The sequence below is a fragment of the Lonchura striata genome, chromosome 35 (assembly GCF_050655825.1).
Source record: "Lonchura striata isolate lonStrDom1 chromosome 35, ASM5065582v1, whole genome shotgun sequence".
Taxonomy (NCBI): Eukaryota; Metazoa; Chordata; class Aves; order Passeriformes; family Estrildidae; genus Lonchura; species Lonchura striata.
In genome coordinates, this window is record NC_140737.1 from 742830 (window position 1) to 765000 (window position 22171).

At 44.4% G+C, this 22171-nt stretch overlaps 2 protein-coding genes and 2 non-coding genes across 6 annotated transcripts in view; 3 read left to right on the top strand and 1 right to left on the bottom strand.

Moving 5' to 3' along the window:
- Positions 1-537: 537 nt before the first annotated feature.
- Positions 538-609, top strand: TRNAP-UGG (transfer RNA proline (anticodon UGG)). Its single transcript has one exon. It is a non-coding gene; the product is annotated as a tRNA-Pro (tRNA).
- Positions 610-1529: 920 nt separating this feature from the next.
- Positions 1530-1611, bottom strand: TRNAL-AAG (transfer RNA leucine (anticodon AAG)). The gene has a single exon. It is a non-coding gene; the product is annotated as a tRNA-Leu (tRNA).
- A 2426-nt stretch (positions 1612-4037) lies between these two features.
- Positions 4038-9702, top strand: LOC110481109 (uncharacterized). Of its 3 annotated transcripts, none has more exons than XM_085565069.1 (3): positions 4038-4252; positions 5432-5503; positions 6255-9702. In XM_085565069.1, exons 2-3 carry the CDS (start codon positions 5446-5448, stop codon positions 7355-7357), a joined length of 1161 nt encoding a protein of 386 aa, XP_085421195.1. In that variant the 5' UTR covers positions 4038-4252; positions 5432-5445; the 3' UTR covers positions 7358-9702. The 3 variants fall into 3 exon arrangements, with proteins under 3 accessions (XP_085421195.1, XP_085421197.1, XP_085421196.1); XM_085565071.1 differs by having other exon boundaries at positions 6258-9702; XM_085565070.1 differs by having other exon boundaries at positions 4038-5503; positions 6258-9702.
- A 2295-nt stretch (positions 9703-11997) lies between these two features.
- The window catches only part of LOC110481111 (E3 ubiquitin-protein ligase TRIM7), a 22012-nt gene continuing 11838 nt past the window's right edge, over positions 11998-22171 (top strand). The window contains exons 1-2 of the mRNA XM_077788963.2: positions 11998-12644; positions 18460-18546. Coding sequence (XP_077645089.2) covers positions 12126-12644; positions 18460-18546 — 606 coding nt within the window. The 5' untranslated portion in view covers positions 11998-12125. The remainder of the gene's footprint in view (positions 12645-18459; positions 18547-22171) is intronic.

Genomic DNA, 22171 nt, shown 5'->3' on the forward strand with positions numbered 1-22171 from the left:
AAGTTTCGATGGGTTGAACCCCAGTTTTGATGGATTAAACCCCAATTTTTGACGCATTAAACCCCAATTTTTGACAGATTAAACCCCAATTTTTGACGCATGAAACCCCAATTTTTGACGCATGAAACCCCAAATTTTTGACGCATTAAACCCCAATTTTTGACGCATTAAACCCCAATTTCGATGCTCCAACCCCAATTTTGTGGGACACGAAGAAATTTGGGGCGGGCGGGAATTTTGGCGCCATTCCGGCGCTTCCGGGCGCCCCCGCCGCGCCGCCGCCCCCGTGGCTCAGCGGTCAAAGCGCCGCTCCCGCAACCCGGAGATCGCGAGTTCGAATCCCGCCGGCACCTCCTGCACAATCCCATTTTTATTTTGCCTTTTTCCCCTTTTTTATCTTTTTTTATCCCATTTCGGTCGCTTTTTCAGGATCCACAACAAACTCCACCACAAAAAAATTGTGGGAAATCATCCCGGGAGCAGCAAAAACCACAGCGGTTTGAGGATAAATTGAATTTTAGGAATTAATTTAGCAGCGGCTCGTTGGTCTAGGGGTATGATTCTCGCTTTGGGTGCGAGAGGTCCCGGGTTCAAATCCCGGACGAGCCCAAATTTTGTTTTTTTTTACCTTTTATTTCCCCTTCCTTTCTTTCCCTTTTATTTTCCTTATTTTTCTTATTTTTATTCCTTTTATCTTTTAATTTCCTTTCGCGCGCGCGCGCGTTTTGATCTCTGGTTTTCGGCGGATTTTTTTTTTTTTCTTGCGTACGTGGTGCTTTTTATTATTTAATTTAATTTAATTTAATTTAATTTTATTTTATTTTATTTTATTTTATTTTATTTTATTTTATTGTATTTTATTGTATTTTATTGTATTTTACTGTATTTTATTGTATTTTATTTTATTGTTTTGAATCTTTTCCCTTTTTAAATTTTTTTTTTTTTGGTGAGCTGGATTTTTTCCTGCGCGTCGTTTTTTCGTTCGGGACTTACTCGTGGGGGGTTTTTTTTTCTTGTTTTATTTCCTTGTGTTTTTTAATTTTATTTTTTGTGCTTTTTCTTGCGAGTTCGCCTTTTATTTATTTATTTTTTTTTCCCGGTGCGTTTTTAACTGTTTCGGGTGTTTGTGTTTGGTGTTTTTTTTTATTTTATATATTTGCTTTCGATATTTTCGTACAATTTTTGTTATCGGTTTCAGATTTTTTTTGGTGCGTTTATTTTTATTAATATACTGGGTGGGGGTTGGTTTTTTTTTGTTTGTTTGTTTTAATTTTTGTTTTGTTTTGTTTTGTTTTGGTTTTTGGTGGGTTTTTTGGGTTTTTTTGTGCTTTTTTGTTTGTTTGTTTTTTGTTTGTTTGGGGTTTTTTGGGGTTTTTTGTGGGTTTTTGTGGGTTTTTTGTGGGGTTTTTTTGGGGTTTTTTTTGGTGGTTTTTTTAATTTTTTTTTTAATTTTCAATGTCGGTCCTCCCGGGTGAGGAAGGAAAAAAAGAAAAAATAAAACGAGGAAAAAAAAGCCGAAATAAAAATCCTGGCAGCGGTGGGATTCGAACCCACGCCCCCGCAGAGACTGGAGCCTTAATCCAGCGCCTTAGACCGCTCGGCCACGCTACCGCGGTGGAGCCAGCGCTGGAGCCTTCATCTCCCGGCTGCCTCTCTGCCTCTTCCTCATCCTCATCTCCATCCTCATCTTCATCCTCATCCTCATCCTCATCTCCATCCTCATTTCCATCTTCATCCTCATCCTCATCCTCATCCTCATCCTCATCCTCATCCTCATTTTCATCTCCATCTTCATCTTCATCCTCATCTTCATTTCCATCCTCATCTTCATCTTCATCTTCATCTTCATCTTCATCTTCATCTTCATCTTCATCTTCATTTCATCCTCATCCTCATCTTCATCTCCATCCTCATCCTCATCTTCATCTCCATCCTCATTTCCATCTTCATCCTCATCCTCATCCTCATCTTCATCTCCATCCTCATCTTCATCTTCATCTCCATCTCCATCTCCATCTCCATCCTCATCTTCATCCTCATCTCCATCCTCATCCTCATCTCCATCCTCATCTTCATTTCCATCCTCATCTTCATCTCCATCCTCATCTTCATTTCCATCCTCATCTTCATCTCCATCCTCATCTTCATCTTCATCTCCATCCTCATCCTCATCTCCATCCTCATCCTCATCCTCATCCTCATTTCCATCTCCATCCTCATCCTCATTTCCATTTTCATCTCCATCCTCATCTTCATCTCCATCCTCATCCTCATTTCCATCTTCATCCTCATCTTCATTTCCATCCTCATCCTCATCCTCATCCTCATCCTCATCCTCATCCTCATCTTCATCTCCATCCTCATCCTCATCCTCATTTTCATCTCCATCTTCATCTTCATCCTCATCTTCATTTCCATCCTCATCCTCATTTCCATCTTCATCTTCATCTTCATCTTCATCTTCATCTTCATCTTCATCTTCATCTTCATCTTCATTTCATCCTCATCCTCATCTCCATCTTCATCTCCATCTTCATCTTCATCTCCACCTTCATCTTCATTTTCATCTCCACATTCATCCTCATCTCCATCCTCATCTTCATCTTCATCTCCATCTCCATCTCCATCTTCATCTTCATTTCCACCTTCATCTTCATTTTCATCTCCACATTCATCCTCATCTCCATCCTCATCTTCATCTTCATCTTCGTCTTCGTCTTCGTCTTCGTCTTCGTCTTCATCCTCATCCTCATCCTCATCCTCATCCTCATCTTCATCTTCAACTCCACCTTCATCCTCACCTTCATCTTCATCTTCATCTTCATCCTCATCTCCATCTTCATCTTCATCTTCATCTTCATCTTCATCTTCATTTCCATCCTCATCTTCATCCTCATCTTCATCTTCATCCTCATTGGTAAAACCTCAATAAATTTGATTTTTTTCCCCATTTTTTGGATTTATAACCCAAATTTTGAACCTCAATAAATTTGATTTTTTCCCCCATTTTTTTGGATTTATAACCCAAATTTTGAACCTCAATAAATTTGATTTTTTCCCCCATTTTTTTGATTTATAACCCAAATTTTGAACCTCAATAAATTTGATTTTTTCCCCCATTTTTTTTGATTTATAACCCAAATTTTGAACCTCAATAAATTTGATTTTTCCCCCATTTTCCTGGATTTTTAACCCAAATTTTGGGTCTCTGTGGCCCAATCAATCAGCGTGATAAAACCTCAATAAATTTCATTTTTTTCCCATTTTCCTGGATTTTTAACCCAAATTTTGGGTCTCTGTGGCCCAATCGGTCAGCACAGTAAAACCTCAATAAATTTGATTTTTATCCCATTTTTTTTTATTTATAACTCCATTTTTGAACCTCAATAAATTGGATTTTATCCCATTTTTTTGGATTTATGGCTCGAGTTTCGAACCTCAATAAATTTGATTTTTTCCCATTTTTTTGGATTTATAACCCAAATTTTGAACCTCAATAAATTGGATTTTTATCCCATTTTCCTGGATTTATGGCTCGATTTTTGAACCTCAATAAATTCGATTTTTATCCCATTTTTTTTGGATTTATGGCTACAAATAATCACAAAATGTGATTTTCTGCAAAGGTTTTATTGTAGAGCTTTGGGAATTATTGTTACAGACTCAAATCTGAATTTATTTTATATTTTGTCCTTATGTAATTAAAAACCAGCCCAAACAAATTATAAATTCTTCGTTAGCAGCAAAAGAAAACAAAAAGAATTCTTTACAATCTCAAAATCAGCCAAATAAAATAAGCAACCTGGCGCCTCCATAAAAAACAGAAATAGAAATAAAAATAATTAAAAAATTAAATAAAATTGAATAAAAATAAAAAGAAAATTTAAAAAATTAAAATAATAAAAAATATTAAAAAAAATATAAAACTATAAAAAGAAAAAATATAAAAATAATAAAAATAAAAATAAAAAAAATATAAATATAAATATAAATATAAATATAAATATAAATATAAATATAAATATAAATATATAAAAATAAAAATAAATAAAAAACCCAAGACCCCCGCTGACAAATCTCGGCCTTTTCCCGACCCTCCCTCCCCAAATTCGCCGATTTTGGCGATTTTTAAGGGAAAAAAAGGGAAAAAAAATCGGATTTTTAATAGCGGGTGGGAGGAGCAAAATCCCGGAACCGGATTTGCGTTCCCGGAGCGGCGCCGCCGCCATTTCGCGGCGAGGGAAAACGGGAGGTAAGGGGGGAAAAATCGGAATTTTGGGGGAAAAAAGGATGGAAAAAGGTCCCTGAGATGCTCAGGGGTGGAAATTCGGATTTTTTGGGGAGGAAAAAAAAATATGGAAAATGGAAATTCGGATTTTTGGGTACCAGGAGATTTTTTTTGGGGAAAAAAACCAAGGATGGAGAGCGAGTGAGGGATGGAAATTCGGATTTTTTGGGATAAAAAAGGATGGAAAAGGGTCCCTGAGATGCTCAGGGATGGAAATTAGGATTTTTTGGGTACCAGGAGATTTTTTTTTGGGGAAAAAAAACAAGGTTGGAGAGAAATCTCTGAGCTTTGCAGGGATGGAAATTCGGATTTTTTGGGGTAAAAAAGGATGGGAAAAGGTCCCTGAGATGCTCAGGGATGGAAATTCGGATTTTTTGAGATAAAAAAGGATGGAAAATGGAAATTCGGATTTTTTTGGGTAAAAAAGGATGGAAAAAGGTCCCTGAGATCCTCAGGGATGGAAATTCGGATTTTTTGGGTACCAGGAGATTTTTTGGGGGAGAAAATATGGAAAAAAGCCATTTATTTTCACCAGGAAAACATGGAAAAATCCATTTATTTTCACCAGGAAAACACGGAAAAATCCCATTTATTTTCACGTGGAAAACACGGAAAAATCCCATTTATTTTCACCAGGAAAATGGAAAAATCCATTTATTTTCACCAGGAAAACACGAAAAATCCCATTTATTTTCACCAGGAAAACATGGGAAAATCCCATTTATTTTCACGTGGAAAACACAGAAAAAATCCATTATTTTCACCAGGAAAACACAAAAAAAAACCCATTTAAAAATCTGAATTTTGGGGAGATCTGAGGTAAAATCTGAGTTTTTTGGGGAGATCTGAGGTAAAATCTGAATTTTGGGAAGATTTGAGGTGAAATCTGAATTTTTTGGGGAGATTTGAGGCGAAATTTAATTTTGGGGAGATCCGGGGTAAAATCTGAATTTTTTGGGGCGATCCGAGGTAAAATCTGAATTTTTGGGGGGATCCGAGGTGAAATCTGAATTTTTTGGGGAGATCTTGGGTAAAATCTGAATTTTCGGAAAATCCGAGGGTAAAATCTGAATTTTTTGGGAAATCCGAGGGTAAAATCCGATTTTTTTTGGGGAAATCTGAGGTAAAATCTGAATTTTCCAGGAATTTCCAATCCCATGGAGCCGCTCTACCTCAACGTGATGCACGAGAGCTACGAGACCCTCATGGCCCTGGGTAAGAAAACCCCAAAAATTTGATTTTTCAGGAAAATCCTGTAGCTAGAAGAACAAAAAAATCAAATTTTTTAAGGAGAATCCTGTTGCTAATAGAGAGAAAAAAAAATCAAAATTTTTAAGGAAAATCCTGATGATAGGAGAGCAAAAAAATAAATTTTTTAAGGAGAATCCTGTTTTTAGGAGATTAAAAAAATCAAATTTTTTAAGGAGACTCCTGTTGCTAATAGAGAGAAAGAAATCAAATTTTTTAAGGGGAATTCTGTTGCTAGAAGAGAGAAAAATCAAATTTTTTAATGAGAATACTATTGCTACCAGTGCAAAAAAATTAAATTTTTAAAGGAGTATCCTGTTGCTAATAGAGCTAAAAAATCAAAATTTTTAATGAGAATCCTGTTGCTAATAGAGAGAAAAAATCAAATTTTTTAAGGAGAATCCTGTTGCTAGGAGAGAAAAAAAAATAATTTTTTTAAGGAAAATCCTGTTGCTAAGTGAGCAAAAAAATCAACTTTTTAAAGGAGAATCCTGTTATTAGGATAGCAAAAAAAATCAAATTTTTAAATGAGAATCCGATTGATAGAAGAGCATAAAAATCAAATTTTTTAAGGACAATCCTGTATCTAGGTGGTTAAAAAATCAAATTTTTATGGAGAATCCTGTTGCTAGGATAACAAAAAAACCCAAAAATCCAATTTTTTAGGATCCTGCTCCTCATGTTTTCCCTTTTTCCTCCTTTTTTTCCCCTTTCCCAGCAGCTCGGGGGCTGCTGGCGGAAAATCCGGCGCCGAGAGGACGCCGGGAGAGCGGCGCCGGCGTGGCGCGGCCGAAACTGCTCGGCTCGCCCCGGCGCAAAGCGCGGCGCCCCGGCAGAGCCGCGCCGGCGGCGTTTGCCGAAATGGACGTCGCCAAAATGGACGTTGCCAAAATGGATGTTTCCAAAATGGATGTCGCCAAAATGGACGTCGCCAAAATGGACGTTGACAAAATGGACGTCACCAAAATGGATGTTGCCAAAATGGACGTCGCCAAAATGGATGTTGACAAAATGGACGTCGCCAAAATGGATGCTGCCAAAATGAACGTCGCCAAAATAGACGTCGCGAAAATGGATGTCGCCAAAATGGATGTTTCCAAAATGGACTTCGCCAAAGTGAACGTCGCCAAAATGGACGTCGCCAAAATGGATGTTTCAAAAATGGACGTTGCCAAAATGGATGTGTCCAAAATGGACGTCGCCAAAATGGACGTTTCCAAAATGGACGTCGCCAAAATGGATGTTTCAAAAATGGACGTTGCCAAAATGGATGTGTCCAAAATGGACGTTGCCAAAATGGACGTCGCCGAACTCGAGGTCGCCGAACGGCGGCGCCGCCCGTTGGCGTGCGGCGAGTGCGGCAAGAGCTTCCGCTGGGCGTCGCACCTGCGGCGCCACCGGCGCGTCCACACCGGCGAGCGGCCCTACGGCTGCGCCGAGTGCGGCGAGGCCTTCAGCCAAATCCCCCACCTGGCCAAGCACCGCCGCAGCCACGCCGGGCGGCGGCCGCGGCCGCGGCGGCGCGAGACGTCCCGCCGGATCGCCGAGCCGGCGCGGCGCCGCGAATGCGGGACGGCGGCGCGGGAGCGGCGGCCGCACCGCTGCGGCGACTGCGGCAAGGGCTTCGCCTGGGCGTCGCACCTGCGGCGCCACCGGCGCGTCCACACCGGCGAGCGGCCCTACGGCTGCGCCGAGTGCGGCGGCGCCTTCAGCCAGGCCTCGCACCTGGACAAGCACCGCCGCAGCCACCGGGCCAAAATGGCGGCGGGCGCGGCGCCCGGCGGGGACGCGGCGGGAGATCATGGGAGGGAGGATCCATAAGGAATATGGCACCCAATGGATGTGGAAAGACTAAAAATTGGGTTGGGGACGCGCCAAAGGACGCCAAAATTGGGGGATCTTGGTCATGGTTCAACGGGGACGCGCCGGGAGAGAGGATCCCTAAGGAATTTGGTGCTGGTGGATTTGGAGAGACTAAAAATTGTGTTGGACACCAAAATTGGGGGATCTTGGTCATGGCTCACTGGGAGATCATGGGAGAGAGGATCCATAATAAATGCGGTGCCGGTGGATGTGGAAAGACTAAAAATTGTGTTGGGGACGTTCCAAAAGACACCAAAATTGGGGGTTCTTGGTCATGGTTCAACAGGGACGTGCCGGGAGCTTGTGGGAGAGAGGATCCATAAGGAATATGGCACCCGGTGGATGTGGAGAGACTAAAAATTGGGTTGGGGACGCGCCAAAGGACGCCAAAATTGGGGGATCTTGGTCATGGCTCACTGGGAGATCACGGCAGAGAGGATCCATAAGGAATATGGCACCCAATGGATGTGGAGAGACTGAAAATTGGGTTGGGGATGTTCCAATGGACGCCAAAATTGGGGGATCTTGGTCATGGTTCAACGGGGACGCGCCGGGAGAGAGGATCCCTAAGGAATTTGGTGCTGGTGGATGTGGAGAGACTAAAAATTGTGTTGGACACCAAAATTGGGGGATCTTGGTCATGGCTCACCGGGAGATCACGGGAGAGAGGATCCATAAGGAATATGGCACCCAATGGATGTGGAGAGACTAAAAATTGGGTTGGGGACGCGCCAAAGGACGCCAAAATTGGGGGATCTTGGTCATGGCTCACTGGGAGATCACGGCAGAGAGGATCCCTAAGGAATATGGCACCCAATGGATGTGGAGAGACTAAAAATTGGGTTGGGGATGTGCCAAAAGACACCAAAATTGGGGGATCTGGGTCATGGCTCAATGGGAGATCATGGGAGAGAGGATCCATAAGGAATATGGCACCCGGTGGATGTGGAGAGACTAAAAATTGGGTTGGGGACGTGCCAAAGGACGCCAAAATTGGGGGATCTTGGTCATGGTTCAACGGGGACGCGCCGGGAGAGAGGATCCCTAAGGAATTTGGTGCTGGTGGATGTGGAGAGACTAAAAATTGTGTTGGACGCCAAAATTGGGGGATCTTGGTCATGGCTCACCGGGGGCTCATGGGAGAGAGGATCCATAAGGAATATGGCACCCAATGGATGTGGAAAGACTAAAAATTGGGTTGGGGACGCGCCAAAGGACGCCAAAATTGGGGGATCTTGGTCATGGTTCAACAGGGACGTGCCGGGAGCTTGTGGGAGAGAGGATCCATAAGGAATATGGCACCCGGTGGATGTGGAGAGACTAAAAATTAGGTTGGGGATGTTCCAATGGACACCAAATTTGGGGGGTTTTGGTCATGGCTCAACGGGAGCTCATGGGAGAGAGGATTCCTAAGGAATTCGGCGCCGATGGATGTGGAAAGACTAAAAATTGTGTTGGGGACGTTCCAAAAGACACCAAAATTGGGGGATTTTGGTCATGGTTCAACGGGGACGCGCCGGGAGCTCGCGGGAGAGAGGATCCCTAAGGAATATGGCACCCAATGGATGTGGAGAGACAACCGAGGGAAAAACAGTTTGGAAATTTGTCTTCATTTTGATGTGAAAATCCAGATTTTGGTGTGAAAATCCAGATTTTGATGTGAAAATCAAAATTTTGGGTGAAAATCCAGATTTCGGGTGAAAATCCAGATTTTAATGGGAAAAACCGGATTTTGGTGTGAAAATCCAATTTTGGTGTGAAAATCCAGGCTTTGGATGTGAAAATCCAGATTTTGATGGAAAAATCCGGATTTTGATGTGAAAATCTAGATTTTGGGGTGAAGATCCAGATTTTGATGTGAAAATCAAAATTTTGGGTGAAAATCCAGATTTTAATGGGAAAAACCGGATTTTGGTGCGAAAATCCAAATTGGGTGTGAAAATCCAGGCTTTGGATGTGAAAATCCAGATTTTGATGGAAAAATCCGGATTTTGATGTGAAAATCCAGATTTTGGGGTGAAGATCCAGATTTTGATGTGATAAATCCAGATTTTGATGTGAAAATCCAGATTTTCGTGTGAAAATCCAATTCTGATGTGAAAAATCTAGATTTTTGGGTGAAAATCCGGATTTTGGTGTGAAAATCCAGATTTTGGTGTGAAAATCCAGGTTTTGGATATGAAAATCCAGATTTTGGATATGAAAATCCAGATTTTTCTGTGAAAATCAAGATTTTGGTGTGAAAATCCAGCTCGGGGTGGGCGGAGGCTCTGGAACAGGAATAAAGTTGAGCCCAAACTGAATTTTGATTTTTTGTGTTCCAACCTTGGTGATTTCCTGGCCCACAAATGTTTTCTTCTTCCTCAGGGATAAAAAAGATGGGCGCACGTTGGAGGCGAACGGTGAATTCGTGTTTGCCGCCGTTTCCTGGAGGGAAATAAAATGAAATAAAATTAAAAAAAATAATATAAAATAAAATAATAAATAAAATAAGATAATAGAAATAAAATAAGAAATAAAATAAGAAATAAAATAATAAAACAAAACAAAAAATAAAATAAAATAATAAAAAATAAAATAAAATAAAAAAATAAGATAAAATAAAATAAAACAATAAAATAAAATAATAAATAAAATAAAATAAAATAAAATAAAATAAAATAAAAATAAAATAGTAAACAAAACAAAACAAAAATAAAATAAAATGGAAAACAAACCAAAACAAAAATAAATAAAATAAAATAAAATAAAATAAAATAAAATAAAATAAAATAAAATAAAATAAAATAAAATAAAATAAAATAATAAAATAAACAAGGAGGGGTGGGGGAAAAGACAGAAAAATATTTTGCGCAATAACCGAGACCCTCTGGTGGCAAAACCTGCGGGCTGTGGGCAGAAATTTAGAAAAAATCCACTTTTATTCAGTGAAAAAAATGTTGTTTAACGTCCTGGTGGGTGCTGGTGCTTTTCCCCTAAAATAAAATAAAAAAAATTAAAAATATATTTTAAAAATGGGTAAAAAAAAGAAAGAAAAAAGGGAAAATAAAATTTAACAAATTGATTTTGAGTCCCTTTTTTAGTGGCGGGGGGGTGAGGGGAAAAGGCGGGACCGCGCCATGGCTGCGGCCGCCATGACACCTCGCAGCAGGAAAAAAGGCAAAAAACGGCGTTTTTATCACCGCGACATGTCGCGACATAAACCGAACACCCCCAAAAATCCGCTAAAAATCCCCCTGAGGGGGTTTAAAAGCCAAAATTTCCCCGCGATAAGGATTAAAAGCTAAAATTTCCCCGCGATGGAGCAATGGCGGCTGGGTCACCTCACCTAAGATGGCGGCCGCGGCGTCAAGGTCAGGCGCCATCTTGAGGTGGGCAGCGCGGGCGGCAATGGGGAGAAAAAGGCCTCCGCCATTTTGCCTCGCGTCTTTCCCTGAAGGCGAGGCCGCCATTTTGGAAAAGGGCAGCCCCGCTCTCAGCCCGGGCAGCAGAGGGGAAACGTGAATAAAAGCAGAAAAATTTAAATAAAAGCAGAAAAATGTAAATAAAATCAGATAAATGCTGCTGATCCCTCCTCTCCGTCTGTCTCGTGGAGGAGGGATTGCTCCCAGTAGGGATATAAATCCCTAAATCCCCTAGGAAAGGGCTGGTGTTGGTTTTAAGATGGTTTTTGAGTAATTTTTTTTTCCCCCTGAATTCACCTTCCTGGAGGGGATTTTTAACAGTGGTGGGGACACGGCGGAGAAGCTGATGCTGTGGAAAACCCACTTGGAAAAGTTTCGTAATAATAAAATGGTTATAAAAATAGTAATATAATTAGTGTAAAAAAATTTTAGTTAGGACAATTGCAAGGCAATAAAAAGCAAAGAATTACGGATGTTCGGATGCTCTTGGACACTAAGTCACAAAAAGCATCCCTTGTGAACAACAGCCTGTTGCATATTCATATATCCTTCGTGGTTATGCATAGATTTTATTTAAAAACAAGAATTCTCCCTGTTGGATGTCAACTGTTTCCTTGAATCCCCAAGGAGTCTGAGCAAGGCCTGAAGAAATTCGCTTTTTCTGATTAAAAAAACCCTATAAATTCCTTTTCTCTGGAAGATTCAGGTGTTCCTCGAAGCCAGCATCTCATTCCTAAAATAAAACTCCCCTCCACATACATAATCTCTATTTTCACATTATGTCGGAACCTACAATTACATTTAACAGTCTAATTAAGAGAATTAATCCAGCATCGCTTTCTGACACCATAGGCATAACATGCATCGTAATATTTGCGAAAAAAACTGATAAAACACGCATTTTTCGCAGAAACGTTATTCAAATGGCGGAGGGACCCCCAAAACCCCTTTTTTTTGCCTTAAAATTTGGCCATTTTTTTAACCCTTTAAGGCCCTATGGGGGCATCGCCCCCCCTTCCCAACAGCTCCTGTGTTCTGCGCATGCGCGAAAGCGTCAGCCACGCGTAACCACGCCCCCTTTATATAGCGGCGCGCGACGGCCACGCCCACTTAATGATATGCATACCAAGCCACGCCTTCTTCTGCACGCTGCGCATGCGCAGTCCCGCCCCTCCTCCCTCCCCTCACCCCCTCAGTCGAGGCGGCGGCGGCGCGCGGGGCGGACGGAGCGCGCTGATTATTATTTTCTTTAATTTTTATTCTAAGCCCTCCATCGCCTCACCGCCGCCACGACCGGGACCGGCCCCGCCGCCTCGCCCCCCATGGAGGCTCCCGCCGCCCCTCCCGCCGCGCCGCCGGCGCCTTGCAGCGCCGCCCGCAGCCTGCAGGACGAGCTGACGTGCCCGGTGTGCCTGGAGTACTTCACGGACCCGGTGCTGGTGGCCGAGTGCGGCCACAACTTCTGCCGCGCCTGCGTCACGCAGTGCTGGGAGGACTCGGCGCGCCGCCTCTGCTGCCCTCAGTGCCGGGAGCCGGTCCCGCAGCGCCTCTTCCGCCCCAACCGCTCGCTCGGCAACATCGTCCACATCGTCCGCCAGCTCGGCCTGCCTCCCGGCCCCGCCGAGCCGGCGCCGCCCGCCGCCGCTTCTCCTTCTCCTCCTTCTCCTCCGCCGCCCGCCGCCGCTCCGCCGCCGGGCCCGCCGCGCTGCCCGAGGCACGGCGAGCCGCTGCGGCTGTACTGCGTGCAGGACCGGCGGGCCGTGTGCGTGGTGTGCCACCTGGCCCGCGAGCACCGCGCCCACACCGTGCTGCCCGCCGAGGAGGCGGCGCTGGCCGCAGAGGTCAGTGCGGCGCGGACGTGCTCCGGCGGGGGGTGTTTGCGGAGAGGAAGGGGGGAAAAAATACTTGGGGGGGGTTTTGTAGCGAGGATCCCATCCCTTTTATTTTTGGGGATCATATTTTATTTTGGGGTGCAGCATCCCCAATAAGAAATGGATCCCATCCATCCCTGGTCTTTTATTTTGGGGTGCAGCATCCCCCCTAATAAATGGACCCCATCCATCCCTGTTCTTTTTTTTGGGGTGCAGCATCCCCCCTAAGTAATGGACACCATCCCCTTGTCCTAAGAAATGGACCCCATCCCTGGTCTTTTATTTTGGGGTGCAGCATCCCCCCTAAAAGATGGATCCCATCCATCCCTGGTCTTCTTATTTTGGGGTGCAGCATCCCCAATAAGAAATGGACCCCATCCCCTTCTCCTAAGAAATGGATCCCATCCATCCCTGGTCTTCTGTTTTGGGGTGCAGCATCCCCCCTAAAAGATGGACCCCATCCATCCCTGGTCTTCTATTTTGGGGTGCAGCATCCCCACTAAAAGATGGACCCCATCCATCCCTGGTCTTTTTTTTTGGGGTGCAGCATCCCCCCTAAAAGATGGACCCCATCCATCCCTGTTCTTTTTTTTGGGGTGCCGCATCCCCCCCTCCCAGCGCCGAGGTCAGTGCGGCGCGGCCGTGCTCCGGCGGGGGGTGTTTGCGGAGAGGAAGGGGGGAAAAATACTCAGGGGGGGTTTTGGTAGCGAGGACCCCATCCCTCTTTTTTATTTGGGGTGCAGCATCCCCCTAAGAAATGGACCCCATCCCCTTCTCCTAAGGAATGGACCCCATCCATTCCTGGTCTTTTATTTTGGGGTGCAGCATCCCCAATAAGAAATGGACCCCATCCCTTCTCCTAAAAAATGGATCCCATCCATGGTCTTTTATTTTGGGGTGCAGCATCCCCCCTAAAAGATGGACCCCATCCATCCCTGGTCTTCTATTTTGGGGTGCAGCATCCCCTAAGAAATGGACCCCATCCCCTTCTCCTAAGGAATGGACCCCATCCATCCCTGGTCTTTTATTTTGGGGGGCAGCATCCCCCCTAAAAGATGGACCCCATCCATTCCTGGTCTTTTATTTTGGGGTGCAGCATCCCCCCTAAAAGATGGACCCCATCCATTCCTGGTCTTTTTTTTTGGGGTGCAGCATCCCCCCCTCCCAGCGCCGAGGTCAGTGCGGCGCGGCCGTGCTCCGGCGGGGGGTGTTTGCGGAGAGGAAGGGGGGAAAAAAATACTTAGGGGGGGGTTTGGTAGCGAGGACCCCATCCCTTTTATTTTTGGGCATCATATTTTGTTTTGGGGTGCAGCATCCCCAATAAGAAATGGATCCCATCCATCCCTGGTCTTATTTTGGGGTGCAGCATCCCCCCTAATAAATGGACCCCATCCATCCCTGTTCTTTTTTTTTGGGGTGTAGTATCCCCACTAAGAAATGGACCCCATCCATCCCTGGTCTTTTATTTTGGGGTGCATCGTCACCCCTGAGAAATGGACCCCATCCCTTCTCCTAAAAAATGGACCCCATCCATCCCTGGTCTTATTTTGGGGTGCAGCATCCCCCTAAGAAATGGATCCCATCCATCCCTGTTCTTTTATTTTGGGGTGAAGCATCCCCCCTAAAAGATGGACCCCATCCATCCCTGGTCTTATTTTGGGGTGCAGCATCCCCAATAAGAAATGGATCCCATCCATCCCTGGTCTTTTATTTTGGGGTGCAGCATCCCCCCTAAAAGATGGACCCCATCCATCCCTGGTCTTTTATTTTGGGGTGCAGCATCCCCCTAAGAAATGGACCCCATCCCCTTCTCCTAAGGAATGGACCCCATCCATCCCTGGTCTTTTTTTTTGGGGTGCAGCATCCCCCCCTCCCAGCGCCGAGGTCAGTGCGGCGCGGCCGTGCTCCGGCGGGGGGTGTTTGCGGAGAGGAAGGGGGGAATAAAATACTTGGGGGTTTTGGTAGCGAGGATCCCATCCCTCTTTTTTTGGGGATTATATTTTATTTTGGGGTGCAGCATCCCCAATAAGAAATGGATCCCATCCATCCCTGGTCTTTTATTTTGGGGTGCATCGTCACCCCTGAGAAATGGACCCCATCCCTTCTCCTTAAAAATGGATCCCATCCATCCCTGGTCTTATTTTGAGGTGCAGCATCCCCAATAAGAAATGGATCCCATCCATCCCTGGTCTTTTATTTTGGGGTGCAGCATCCCCCCTAATAAATGGACCCCATCCATCCCTGTTCTTTTTTTTGGGGTGCAGCATCCCCCCAAAAAATGGACCCCATCCCCTTCTCCTAAGGAATGGACCCCATCCATTCCTGATCTTTTATTTTGGGGTGCAGCATCCCCTAAGAAATGGACCCCATCCATCCCTGGTCTTATTTTGGGGTGTAGCATCCCCTCTAAGTAATGGACCACATCCCTGGTCTTTTATTTTGGGGTGCAGCATCCCCTAAGAAATGGACCCCATCCCTTGCCCTAAGGAATGGACCCCATCCATCCCTGGTCTTTTATTTTGGGGGTGCCTCATTCCCATAATAAATGGACCCCATCCATGGTCTTTTATTTTGGGGTGCAGCATCCCCACTAAGAAAAGGACCCCATCCCTTCTCCTAAAAAATGGATCCCATCCATCCCTGGTCTTATTTTGGGGTGCAGCATCCCCCTAAGAAATGGACCCCATCCATTCCTGGTCTTTTATTTTGGGGTGCAGCATCCCCCCTAAAAGATGGACCCCATCCCCTTGTCCTAAGGAATGGACCACATCCCTGGTCTTTTATTTTGGGGATGCCTCATTCCCATAATAAATGGACCCCATCCATCCCTGGTCTTTTATTTTGGGGTGCCGCATCCCCCCTAAAAGATGGACCCCATCCATTCCTGGTCTTTTTTTTTGGGGTGCAGCATCCCCCCCTCCCAGCGCCGAGGTCAGTGCGACGCGGCCCGTGCTCCGGCGGGGGGTGTTTGCGGAGAGGAAGGGGGGAAAAAAATACTTGGGGGTTTTGGTAGCGAGGATCCCATCCCTCTTTTTTATTTGGGGTGCAGCATCCCCCCAAAAAATGGACCCCATCCCCTTCTCCTAAGGAATGGACCCCATCCATTCCTGATCTTTTATTTTGGGGTGCAGCATCCCCCCCAAAAAATGGACCCCATGCCTTGTCCTGTGAAATGGACCCCATCCATGGTCTTTTATTTTGGGGTGCAGCATCCCCAATAAGAAATAGACCCCATCCCTTGCCCTAAGGAATGGACCCCATCCATCCCTGGTCTTCTATTTTGGGGGTGCCTCATTCCCATAATAAATGGACCCCATCCCTGGTCTTTTATTTTGGGGTGCAGCATCCCCCTAAGAAATGGACCCCATCCATCCCTGGTCTTTTATTTTGGGGTGCAGCATCCCCCCTAAAAGATGGACCCCATCCATCCCTGGTCTTTTATTTTGAGGTGCAGCATCCCCCCTAAAAGATGGACCCCATCCATCCCTGGTCTTTTATTTTGGGGTGCAGCATCCCCCCTAAAAGATGGACCCCATCCATTCCTGGTCTTTTTTTTTGGGGTGCAGCATCCCCCCCTCCCAGCGCCGAGGTCAGTGCGGCGCGGCCAGGCTCCGGCGGGGGGTGTTTGCAGAGAGGAAGGGGGAAAAAAAATACTTGGGGGTTTTGGTAGCGAGGACCCCATCCCTTTTATTTTTGGGGATCATATTTTATTTTGGGGTGCAGCATCCCCAATAAGAAATGGATCCCATCCATCCCTGGTCTTATTTTGGGGTGTAGCATCCCCTCTAAGTAATGGACCACATCCCTGGTCTTTTATTTTGGGGTGCAGCATCCCCCCTAAAAGATGGATCCCATCCATCCCTGGTCTTTTATTTTGGGGTGCAGCATCCCCTAAGAAATGGACCCCATTCCCTTCTCCTAAGGAATGGACCCCATCCATTCCTGGTCTTATTTTGGGGTGCAGCATCCCCAATAAGAAATGGACCCCATCCCTTCTCCTAAGGAATGGACCCCATCCATTCCTGGTATTTTATTTTGGGGTGCAGCATCCCCACTAAGAAAAGGACCCCATCCCTTCTCCTAAAAGATGGACCCCATCCATCCCTGGTCTGATCATTATCACAGATTTATGGAATTCCAGCAGATCTGATCGTGATCAGGGATTTATGGAATTCCAGCAGATCTGATCATGATCAGGGATTTATGGAATTCCAGCAGATCTGATCAGGGATTTATGGAATTCCAGCAGATCTGATCGTGATCACGGATTTATGGAATTCCAGGGGGTCTGATCGTGATCAGGGATTTATGGAATTCCAGCAGGTCTGATCAGGGATTTATGGAATTCCAGCAGATCTGATCACGGATTTATGGAATTCCAGCAGATCTGATCGTGATCACGGATTTATGGAATTCCAGGGGGTCTGATCGTGATCAGGGATTTATGGAATTCCAGCAGATCTGATCATGATCAGGGATTTATGGAATTCCAGGAGATCTGATCAGGGATTTATGGAATTCCAGGAGATCTGATCACAGATTTATGGAATTCCAGGAGATCTGATCATGATCAGGGATTTATGGAATTCCAGGAGATCTGATCGTGATCAGGGATTTATGGAATTCCAGCAGGTCTGATCATAATCACGGATTTATGGAATTCCAGGAGATCTGATCATGATCAGGGATTTATGGAATTCCAGGAGATCTGATCAGGGATTTATGGAATTCCAGCAGATCTGATCGTGATCAGGGATTTATGGAATTCCAGCAGGTCTGATCAGGGATTTATGGAATTCCAGGGGGTCTGATCATGATCAGGGATTTATGGAATTCCAGCAGGTCTGATCAGGGATTTATGGAATTCCAGCAGATCTGATCAGGGATTTATGGAATTCCAGCAGATCTGATCATGGATTTATGGATTGAATTCCAGCGGGTCGGAGCCGAGGCCGCACGGTCCCGAGGGATCAGGGAGATGGGATTTTTTTAATCATCATTAACCACCACATATTAATTATCACACTCATTAAATCCTAATTTTAACGGGGGGATTTTCTCCCGGAACTGCCGTGGTTCTTCTTCCGGGAATGCTGGCGCTGTCCCCCCATCCCAAATTTTGGAATTTTGCCCTTTTTTTTTAAGACAAAAAATCCTTGGGTAGATCCAGGTTGTTGCTCCTTTGGGATTTATTTTTTTCCCCCCCTCGTTAACCTACTTTGATGAGTGTTTGATAATTGGGTGTTGCTGAGCTCCTGCCTTCTCTCTTTTTATTTATTTATTTTTATTTATTTTATTTATTTATTTCTCTTTTTAATTTTTTAAAAATTAATTTATTTATTTTATTGTTATTTAGGGTTTTAGTTATAAAATAAATCGATTTATTTTCCCGCACGGCTGGGGCTTCTCTGCCCTCCACGGAGGTCAAACTGCTTCAATAAGGACGAGTTTAATTAATTAATAATTAATAATTTAATGAGCAGTTCAGAGGCAGCAGTGGAGGGGGGGTCCAACCCAATTTTGGGGCACCTTGAGGAGGAGGAACGTGGTAGAAAATTGTTTCCTCACAGGCAGATAAAATTAATTAACTCATTTTTAAATTTTTTTACAGTTTTTTGGGCTGGTTTTTGGGGTGAATTTTGAATTTTTTCGAGGTCGGCGTTGAGGCGAGCAGGGCAGCTGCTGGTTCCAGCTCCCGGAATCGACCCGGATTGGGGGAATTTGGGAATTTTAAAATGAAAAATCGCCAAGGGATGTGTTTTTTTATTTTTTTTTGTGATTTCAGGAGGTGCCCCAGGAACATTTGAGCTCCCTGAGGAAAGGACGTGAAGAGGCCAAGGCTGAGAGGGAGCGGCAGAGCGAGGAGCTGCTGGTGAGTGCCAAAAATGCAAAAACAGCACGAAATCACCCAAAATCCACCTTTATTTGGGGCCAAAATAATAAACGTGACAAGGGGACGGAAAGGCAATCAGAAGGAAGAGGAAAATGAGGGAGAATTCAGATTTTTACCGGGTGCTGGACCCCCATCTAGGAGAATTCAGCTTAATTTTGGATTTCCAGTCTGGACCCAAATCTAGGAGAATTCAGCCCAAATTTGCATTTCCAGTCTGGACCCCATCTAGGAGAATTCAGCCTAATTTTGGATTTCCAGTCTGGACCCAAATCTAGGAGAATTCAGCCTAATTTTGGATTTCCAGTCTGGACCCAAATCTAGGAGAATTCAGCCTAATTTTGGATTTCCAGTCTGGACCCAAATCTAGGAGAATTCAGCCTAATTTTAGATTTCCAGTCTGGACCCAAATCTAGGAGAATTCAGCCCAATTTTTGACTTCCAGTCTGGACCCAAATCTAGGAGAATTCAACCCCAATTTGCATTTCCAGTCTGAACCCAAATCTAGGAGAATTCAACCCAATTTTAGATTTCCAGTCTGGACCCAAATCTAGGAGAATTCAACCCAATTCTGGACCCCCATTTCGGAGAATTCAACCCCAATTTTGTGAGAATTCAGCCCAATTTTGGATTTCCAGTCTGGACCCAAATCTAGGAGAATTCAGCCCAATTTTGGATTTCCAGTCTGGACCCAAATCTAGGAGAATTCAGCCCAATTTTGGATTTCCAGTCTGGACCCCCATCTAGGAGAATTCAGCCTAATTTTGGATTTCCAGTCTGGACCCAAATCTAGGAGAATTCAGCCCAATTTTGCGAGAATTCAGCCCAATTTTGGATTTCCAGTCTGGACCCCATCTAGGAGAATTCAGCCCAAATTTGCATTTCCAGTCTGGACCCAAATCTAGGAGAATTCCGCCCAAATTTGCATTTCCAGTCTGGACCCAAATCTAGGAGAATTCAGCCCAATTTTAGATTTCCAGTCTGGACCCAAATCTAGGAGAATTCAACCCAATTCTGGACCCCCATTTCGGAGAATTCAGCCCAATTTTGCGAGAATTCAGCCCAATTTTGCGAGAATTCAGCCCAATTTTGGATTTCCAGTCTGGACCCAAATCTAGGAGAATTCAACCCCAATTTTGCGAGAATTCAGACAAATTTTTGCTTTCCAGTCTGGACCCCATCTAGGAGAATTCAACCCAAATTTGCATTTCCAGTCTGAACCCAAATCTAGGAGAATTCAACCCAAATTTGCATTTCCAGTCTGAACCCAAATCTAGGAGAATTCAACCCAATTTTGGATTTCCAGTCTGGACCCAAATCTAGGAGAATTCAGCCCAATTTTGCGAGAATTCCGCCCAATTTTGAATTTCCAATCTGAACCCAAATCTAGTAGAATTCACCCCAATTCTGGACCCCCATCTAGGAGGATTCAGCCCAATTTTGCGAGAATTCTGTCCAATTCTGGACCCCCATCTAGGGGAATTCCGCCCAATTTTCGATTTCCAATCTGGACCCAAATCTAGGAGAATTCAGCCCAATTTTGCGAGAATTCCGCCCAATTTTGAATTTCCAATCTGAACACAAATCTAGGAGAATTCAGCCCAATTCTGGACCCCCATTTCGGAGAATTCAACCCCAATTTTGCGAGAATTCAGCTCAATTTTGGATTTCCAGTCTGGACCCAAATCTAGTAGAATTCACCCCAATTCTGGCCCCCCATCTAGGAGAATTCAGCCCAATTTTTGACTTCCAGTCTGGACCCAAATCTAGGAGAATTCAGCCCAATTTTGCGAGAATTCTGCCCAATTTTGGATTTCCAATCTGAACACAAATCTAGGAGAATTCAGACCATTTCTGGACCCCCATTTCGGAGAATTCAACCCCAATTTTGCGAGAATTCAGCCCAATTTTTGCTTTCCAGTCTGGACCCAAATCTAGGAGAATTCAGCCTAATTTTTGATTTCCAGTCTGGACCCAAATCTAGGAGAATCCAGCCCAATTTTTGATTTCCAGTCTGGACCTAAATCTAGGAGAATTCAACCCCAATTTTCGATTTCCAATCTGAACCCAAATCTAGTAGAATCCAGCCCAATTCTGGACCCAAATCTAGGAGAATTCAGCCCAATTTTGCGAGAATTCAGCCAAATTTTGGATTTCCAATCTGAACCCAAATCTAGGAGAATTCACCCCAATTCTGGACCCCCATCTAGGAGAATTCAGCCCAATTTTGCGAGAATTCTGTCCAATTCTGGACCCCCATCTAGGGGAATTCCGCCCAATTTTGGATTTCCAATCTGGACCCAAATCTAGGAGAATTCAGCCCAGTTTTGTGAGAATTCAGCCCAATTTTGGATTTCCAGTCTGGACCCAAATCTAGGAGAATTCAGCCCAATTCTGGCCCCCCATCTAGGAGAATTCAGCCCAATTTTTGACTTCCAGTCTGGACCCAAATCTAGAAGAATTCAGCCCAATTTTAGATTTCCAGTCTGGACCCAAATCTAGTAGAATCCAGCCCAATTCTGGACCCCCATTTCGGAGAATTCAGCCCAATTTTCGATTTCCAATCTGAACCCAAATCTAGGAGAATTCAGCCCAATTTTGGATTTCCAGTCTGGACCCAAATCTAGGAGAATTCAGCCCAATTCTGGACCCCCATTTCGGAGAATTCAACCCCAATTTTGCGAGAATTCAGCCCAATTTTAGATTTCCAGTCTGGACCCAAATCTAGGAGAATTCAGCCCAATTTTGCGAGAATTCAGCCCAATTTTAGATTTCCAGTCTGGACCCCATCTAGGAGAATTCAACCCAAATTTGCATTTCCAGTCTGGACCCAAATCTAGGAGAATTCAACCCAATTTTGGATTTCCAGTCTGGACCCAAATCTAGGAGAATTCAGACCATTTCTGGACCCCCATTTCGGAGAATTCAACCCCAATTTTGTGAGAATTCAGCCCAATTTTAGATTTCCAGTCTGGACCCAAATCTAGGAGAATCCACCCCAATTCTGGCCCCCCATCTAGGAGAATTCAGCCCAATTTTTGACTTCCAGTCTGGACCCAAATCTAGGAGAATTCAGCCCAATTTTGGATTTCCAGTCTGGACCCAAATCTAGGAGAATTCAGCCCAATTTTTGCTTTCCAGTCTGGACCCCATCTAGGAGAATTCAACCCAAATTTGCATTTCCAGTCTGGACCCAAATCTAGGAGAATTCAGCCCAATTTTGGATTTCCAGTCTGGACCTAAATCTAGGAGAATTCAACCCCAATTTTCGATTTCCAATCTGAACCCAAATCTAGTAGAATCCACCCCAATTCTGGACCCAAATCTAGGAGAATTCAGCACAATTTTGGATTTCCAGTCTGGACCCAAATCTAGGAGAATTCAGCCCAATTTTGCGAGAATTCTGCCCAATTTTGGATTTCCAATCTGAACCCAAATCTAGGAGAATTCAGCCCAATTCTTATCCGTTTTTTATCCGATTTTTATCCGATTTTCACCGGATTTTTATCCATTTTTTATCCGATTTTTATCCGATTTTCACCGGATTTTTATCCGTTTTTTATCCGATTTTCACCGGATTTTCACCCGATTTTCACCCGATTTTCAC

Bases quoted from the DNA above. Each gene is read 5' to 3' on its own strand.
- LOC110481109 (XM_085565069.1), top strand. From the start codon at position 5,446: ATGGAGCCGCTCTACCTCAACGTGATGCACGAGAGCTACGAGACCCTC. The intron at 5,504-6,254 runs GTAAGAAAACCC...CCCCTTTCCCAG, and splicing joins CGAGACCCTCATGGCCCTGG to CAGCTCGGGGGCTGCTGGCG.